Source organism: Carettochelys insculpta, chromosome 1, assembly GCF_033958435.1.
Source record: "Carettochelys insculpta isolate YL-2023 chromosome 1, ASM3395843v1, whole genome shotgun sequence".
NCBI classification, from domain to species: Eukaryota; Metazoa; Chordata; order Testudines; family Carettochelyidae; genus Carettochelys; species Carettochelys insculpta.
The window spans coordinates 314,774,535-314,782,030 of record NC_134137.1 but is presented as its reverse complement, the minus strand read 5'-3'; the positions used below and the strand labels follow the sequence as shown (position 1 = coordinate 314,782,030).

The 7,496-nt window shown below is 47.7% G+C and overlaps 1 protein-coding gene across 2 annotated transcripts in view; it reads left to right on the top strand.

The window, feature by feature from the left end:
• Nucleotides 1-1,358: 1,358 nt before the first annotated feature.
• LEMD3 (LEM domain containing 3) overlaps nucleotides 1,359-7,496 on the top strand; it is an 86,422-nt gene continuing 80,284 nt past the window's right edge. For both annotated transcript variants that reach the window (XM_075013571.1, XM_075013561.1), the window contains exon 1: nucleotides 1,359-2,900. In XM_075013571.1, the coding sequence (XP_074869672.1) occupies nucleotides 1,406-2,900 (1,495 nt within the window). In that variant the 5' untranslated portion in view covers nucleotides 1,359-1,405. The remainder of the gene's footprint in view (nucleotides 2,901-7,496) is intronic.

Below are 7,496 nucleotides of genomic sequence, written 5' to 3'. Positions count from 1 at the left end.
ATTGAAGAATCATTAGATAATCATGAAAACATTGCCAGGTACTCCACTTAAAAGACAGGAAGCAAAGGGTAGAAATAAAGGGATAACCAGTAAGGTGACAAAATGTGCAGCTGATACAAAATTACTCAAAATAGTTCAGTCCAGAGCTGACTGGTTAGGGTTACAAAGGGATCTCACAAAACTGGGTGATTGGGCAACATAATGGCAGATATCAGAAGGGTAGCTGAGTTCATCTGTATCTTCAAAGAAAACAAGAAGTCCTGTGGCACCTTATAGACTAACAGATATTTTGGAGTATAAACTTTCGTGGGTAAAGACCTGCTTTGTCAGATGCATCTGATGAAGCCGGTCTTTGCCCATGAAAGCTTATGTTCCAAAATATGCTAGTGTATAAGGTGTCACAGGACTTCTTGTTGATAATGGCAGATGAAATTCAATGTTGAGAAATGCAAAGTAATGCACATGCGAAAAATATAATCCCCCCGTCCCTCATCCTAAACTCCTTTCTGCCCCCAACCTCCATCCCAGACTCCACATCTCCTCCATAGAAAAGTGTGGCCCTTGACCTCTTTCCAAAATCTTGGGGTGTCTCTCCCACATCAATAATTCCTACCCAACCCAGACCCAATAGCCACATCACTCAAGGGGGTGAAAAATTCACATCCTCAAGGGCCAGCCCATGGCGCATGCAGCCGTGTGGAAATCAATCAATGGCTTGTGGAAACTGATGTCCTACATTGACTGAAGCACCCAACACCCCCCACTCCACTTCCTGGATATTTTATCCAGGCCTACTTCAGACCTGTTCAGCTGCAACGTCACGAGAGCAACTGGAGCTACAGCTAAACTCGGCTCCGTCTCACAGGCCTGGCTCTATTTTCAGGCCGGGTTTTATATGCCCACATTGGTTCTACGAAACCACCCCCAGGCCTATGCCTGAGCCAGGGCACGCACCTTTGCGGGGTGCATCCCCGGCGTCCACCCCGTCCCTCCTCCCAACCCACAGCCGCCTGCCGGGCACTGCAGCGGAGAGCAGCCACCAGCGCAGCGTTCACTGCGAAGTTCTGCTGCTGCCCCCCTCCACCCCAGCCCACCGCCCGGGCTGATGGCTCCGTCCCCTCCGGAGTCGCCCCCCTTGGCACATTCCATCCCGCTCTCGCAGGGGAGGGCCGCGCACGGGCGCCATGAGGTTGTCACGCGCTTCGCGCGGCCACGCTCCTGCCTCGGGGCGACCCCCTCCTCCTGCCGTCTGTCTTGCCTCCCAGCCCGGAGGGCGGCGCTTGCAAGGTGACAGACGGGTCTAGGCCACAGTCTAGTGCGCATTGCGCACGCGTCAGTTCCGGCGGGGACGGGAGAGCGGCGCGGCGCGTGGGTAGGAAACGCCGCGGCGGCGGGGCGGAGGAACATGGCGGCGGCCGCGCAGCTCACAGATGAGGAGCTGTTTTCGGAGCTCAGGCGCTGTGGCTTTTCCCCGGGGCCGGTCACCGAGAGCACCCGGCCGGTGTACTTGAAGAAGCTGAAGAAACTGCGGGAGGACGAGCGGGCCGGCGCCCGCGGCGGCGCCAACAAGACTCGGAACAGCAACAACAATAACACGGGGGCCGGGGCAGCGCCGGACGGCGGCGGCGGCGGCGTGGGGGCCCGGCTGGACAGCCCTGACCAGCCCTATTTGCCGGGCGGCGCAGGCGGGGGCTGCCGGAGCCGTGCCGCACCCCCTGCCGGGGGCAGCAAAGTGCTGCTGGGCTTCAGCTCGGACGAGTCGGATGTGGAGGCCGGTCCCAGGAGCCAGGCCGGCGCCGGGGGTGGCGGCAGCAGCCGGAGGGAGCGGGCGTCACCCGCCGTCCGCGGCCTGAGGCCCGCAGCCCTCCGTGGCGCCTGCAGCGAGAGGCACAGTCCACCCCCGGAGACGGCCAGGAGGAAGCCTAGTGCCTGGTGGGGGGCGGCGGCCAGCAGACCGGCCTCTATGGCGGGGGCTCAGACTCAGAGCATGCGGGAGCTTGGGGACGGCGGGGAAGGGGACGAAGAGGATGAGGAGGCGCAGCAGTGGAAGAACCGGACTGTGAATGGTAACAAGCCCCCCTCACTTGGCGGCAGGGCTGAGTATTCCGACTCGGAGGAAGAGGGGGAGAGAGCCAGGCACCTGGTAACGAAGGAGGAATCTGCAGCCCGCCAGCACAGGGCCAGACGGAGCCTGAGCAAATCTGCTGCCCCATTCATGGTCAGCAAGTATGCTGCAGCCAGCGCTGGCATGATGGAGACGTGCCAGCAAAGGGCTGGGGGAGGCGGCGGTGCTGGTGTAATCGCAATGAATGACAGGGCGGAGGCGGCGGCTGCTGGAAGTCTAGACAGGGGCAGAAATCAGGAGGAGGAGGCAGTGGTGACCAGGGGGGGAAGCTCTGAAAACCTGGACTCCAGCCCTTTTACCGCCAGACACCGCAGCCCCTCCTCCAAGAATTCCTCTCCACTTTTGGCACTGCCACAGCCCAGAGACATGGACAACAGCAAAAGCAGTGACCCTCTGGGCACGGTTAGGAAAGCAGCCAATAATCATGTTCTCAGTGGCGCTGCTGAGGGCTTTACTGTTGAACCCAGGATTTATTCGGCTACCAACAGTCTTCCCCACGGTGCTTCTGTCCCCTCTTCCCTTAGAATTAATCACTCCAACCACACGGGCTCTAATCACTCCTACCTGAAAAACATCTATAAGCAAAAGCTTTCTGAGCCTGAGGAGGAGCTTCTCCAACAGTTCAAGAGAGAGGAGGTATCCCCGACAGGAGGCTTCAGTGCACATTACCTGTCCATGTTTCTCTTAACTGCTGCATGTTTGTTTTTTCTGATTCTGGGACTCATGTACGTGAGAATGAGAGGTTCAGGAGCAGCTGAGGAGGGGGAAGTCAACAGTAAGTATTAGGTCAAGAGTAAGAGGTTGGATTGCAGTGGGTCATACAATTGCATAATGCTATTTTGGACTCTAACATTTTTCACATCAGTGGCTTGTCAGCATAATATTTCCACCGTGTCTGTGTTATAGGTAAGCATTAATCATTCTTAGTGATGTATAAATTGAGGCACAGAAGGACTATGATTTGCTGAAGGTGAGCCATGTCTATTTGACAGCTGTGTGTAGAACTTGATCTCCTGTGCTAACCTCTTGACAACCGTTTTTCTAGCATAGCTTTCATGTTTCACTAATCACTTATTTTATGACAACTCAGGTTATGAATTAGGTGTTAAATACTTACACTGATATGATCTTTTCAATAAGATTAATCTGCATTTGGATAGCTGTGATCCTAACGGTGCTCTAATTCACCTGTGGCTGCCCAATAGCAAAGTGGATGAAGTTTTCATGCATAAGTGAAGCTGTGTAATCTGTGAAGCGTCACCCAGGTTTGGATAATGTTTGCACAGATGAGGTTATACTGCGAAGGTTTGTGTTTTGCTGCAGGTCAGTGGTTCTCAAACGATAAGCAGGTCTCTGGAGAGGTGCACGAATGTGTCCAGGGACTTGCAAGTTATATGTTTATTGAAGAGCTCTGGCTGTCAGCCCTGGTTTGCAGTGGCTTGTGCAGAAGTGCTATTAACACCACCACCCACCTGCCTGGTCCCTTACTTGGAGATGGTGTGCTTCAGCTATTAGGCCTACAGTGGTAGCAGCAGAATTGGGGTGCTAAGACTTCTGTGGAAAAGTGATATTGATTAATTTTTTTCCCCCCACGTTGCCACACTTCTGTGCTGCTGCTGAGATAGTGCTGCTTTCAGAACTGGATGCCTGGTGAGCAGCTGCTTCTTTCTGCTCTTCTCCAGAGCTTGGTGGTAGAATGTGGGTGTGGGGCATACACTATTACAGTGGGGGTCCTGATCAGATAACCTAGAACAGTGATTCTCAAACTTGCCATGACAATGTTCCCTGTCAGTGATCTTCTAAATTTAACTAAGATTGACCATCCTGTATAAAATTAAAACAGAAAAGCAGTAAAGTAGCACTTTAAAGACTAACGAAATAATTTATTAGGTGAGCTTTCGTGGGACAGACCCACTTCTTCAGACCATAGCCATACCAGAACAGACTCAATATTTAAGGCATATGGAACCAAAAATAGTAATCAAGGTTGGGAAATCAGAAAAAAAATTATCAAGGTGAGTCTGTTTTACAATACAATACAATGGAGACATAGAGATAAATATATTAAAATACAGCAAATGTGTGTGATCCCTGGGGAAATATTGCCAACTAACTCAAGCAGCCTCTGAGCTACTCGACTCTCAACTTGGGCAGAGAAATTGGTGAACTTGTAACTGACTATTTTGCTGCTTCTCTTGTGCTGCTCTGGGTATCAGTGTTAGGGAGTCTGTGACAAGGCACTTCTTAGACTCAGCCTGTCTGTTTCCTGCAGGAATCTTGTGGGTCCTATAGTGGTGTAGGTTGCATCCCACACTCCTCTCCTTAGTGACAGTGTTGATTCAAATATTTTCATTTTAAAATTGTAGAGTATGTCTCAGGGAGTGTACTTTGAGTTCATAATCATATTTTCTTGTCACCCCTTAAAGACCGCTTTTACATCACTGTTTCAGAATAACTACTCCATCTGCTATTAAGTAAGATGCTTTTCTTATATAGCTGTAAATATATTGCAGTTGTAACATAAGTAAAATAACAAGCAGTCCCGTAGCACCTTAAAGACTAAAACATTTATTAGGTAATGAGCTTTTGCAGGTAAGACTAAGACTAATCTGAAAAAGTGGGTCTTACTCACAAAAAAACTCATTACCTAATAAACGTGTTAGTCTTTATGGTACTACAGATTAACACAGCTACCCTCTTAGGTTTTTTTTCAATTAAATAAGTGAAATGGAACAAAGTTTTAGGAAAACAGTTTGGCTATAATTTTCTTTACAGAGCAATCCAGGTACTAAGAGTGCTTTTTCTGTCGAGCATTAGACATAGTAAGAAGTGGCTAGTCTTTTTTTTAACTCAATTCAACACTTTTGAATAGAAAAGTGTGAAGCACTAACTCTTTAAGTGACTTATAAATATTGGTCTAACTTCCCATTTCCTGTGTAAGTGGCATGCATGTGAAATTAGTCTCTAGTGTATGACTGGGCACTGAATGGTTGGAATTGAAAAACTAACAGTCATCTTTCAGCTTTCATTTTCTCAAAAGGCTTTATCTTTCTCTTCCTACTCCAAACTCTTTTTTAGAAAAAGCATAGTTGGATGATTCCGTAAACTTGTAAATTGCATTTCAGTTTTTAACTTTGCATGAGAATTACACATTAGAGAAACAAGTTTTTTTAAATGCTGTTTTTGATATCTTGCTCAAAACAGGTCCTGTCTCTTCTCATGGTTCAGCATCATTGTATCAGTAAATACTCTTGTGAAGTGAGAAAGTAAGCTTTAATTTGAAACAGGAATGTTTTTGGCATAACTTTTCTTTTCTTTTCTTTTCTTTTTTTTGCTTGTTTCCAGTTATTTCCTACAACTGGGAATCCTCAAGGAATTTGTAAAGTGCTCTCATTTATATCTAAAAATAGTCACTTTTTACAATGTGTACACACAAGTTTTTTGGGTCTCAGTCTCAGTAAAATCTAACTCATTCCAAAATGTGTTATCCAGTAAAGGTGAAATCCATTTATGCTGCTGTGGAGAACTATTAGTGTGTGGTAGCTTACTCAGTGGAGCCAGTGGGTCGTTAGTGATCCAGCTGATGTTGTGAATACATATAACTTTAAGTGTCTGTGCTTGAAGTGCAAAACACTTGAAGTGGCTGGTCATCTTGTGTTAACTTCTTGTGGTATTTGACAGTACAGTAAACCCTCAAGATATGTGGGGGATGCATTTCTGCAACCTCTGCATAACTCAAATTTTTGTGAAAGTCAAGGGGAGATGGGAACCAGGCTGCAACTTGGTTCCTGGCTCCCCTAGGCTTGCAGGAGCTGGGAAGCTCTTCAGTCTGTAAGGACCACTCAGTTTCCTGGCTCCCAGAGTGGTGGGGAGCAGGCAACCAGGGATCATCATGGTTCTCATCTCCCTTCTGCTTGCCAGACCTGGGAAATTGAGCAGCCATGTGCTGGTCAGTTTCCCAGATCCTGCAAGTGGAGGGGAGCTGGGAACCAGGCAGCAGCTAAGCTTCCCTCCCCTTGCAGAGCCAGGAAACTGCCAAGGACAGCAGCCTTGGTCAGTTTCCTGCCTCCAGGGAGTGTAGGGGAGCTGGAAACCAGGGGGAGCCTGGCTTTAGGCTCCCCTCCACTCCTTGAAGTCAGGAAACTGACAAGGGCTGCTGCCCTGGTCTTCAGTCTCTGAAAGTGAAAGGGAACTGGGAGCTAGGCTACTGCTGCCTCCCAGCTCCCTGCTGCTCTGGGAACTGGGGAACTGCTACTCTAAGGGGCAGCAGCCTGATTCTTGACCGGTCTCTCTGATCCTGTCAGGGACGGCAGCCTTACTCTTGGTTGCTGCCCGGACAGGAGCAGGAAACCATTCCTGTCAGGCTGCCACCCCTGACAGGACTGGGTTGCTGCTACTATTGGGGCAGCAGTCGCATTAACCCATCTGGAGGGTTTACTGTAAGAGAATGGGAAATTCAGATAAGGGTGCACTGTAAGGCTTCTGTTTTCAAAACAAGAAAAAGCGTGCTGTTTAAAGTGAAATTGTTAAACAGGTTTAGTACGTACTGGGTAGTAACCCCTCTAACACACAGTTACAAAAGCAGTGAAGACAAGCGATTTTTGTAAGAAAAGTAATATGTGCTAGACTTTGTATGGTAGATTGTACGAGAGACAAGGTGGGTGAGATAATATTTTTATTGGACCAAATATTGATGGAAGACAAGCCTTTGAGCGTACAGGCAGCTGTTCTGAGCTCACACAGACCACATCTTCAGGTTAAGAATTTTTTCTCTCCAAAGAAGTTGGTTCAGTTAAATGTACTGTCACATCCTCTGTGTATCTATAGTATTTTGGGAACAACACAGCTCTAACGTGGTATATGCTTTATGTATTGTCACTATGGGCAAGATGCAAGGTATGTTGGTAAACTTACTAGAAATACGGGACTCTGAGCTCCTTATTAACGTCATTGTCTTGTTTAGAAGTAGACTAAAGGTATGAATCAAAGATTAGAAAGCAGTCTCAAATGAATGTTTTTCATTTTAGGACCATGTTTTGAGTTAGTTGGCTGGGAACCTCAATCCTTGTTTAAACACTTCAGCTTTCAAGACATTTTGGAACTCTTGGGAGCAAACTGGATTTATAAAAGGGTAGAGTGTGGTGCTACTTATTAGTGGAGAACAGAGCTGTGAAGGAAGTTGGTAATAAATTCAAAGAAATTACTGCAAATGTTTCTTTAAGGTCCTTTTGTTATCTGAAAATGTTATTTGCTTAATACCCGAATACTTTCTATTACAGGTTGAACATCTCTAATCCAGAACACTCTTGTCTGGCAAACTCTGTAATCTGGCATGATTTTAATTAGCTGGGTGACCATTTATTATGGGTGT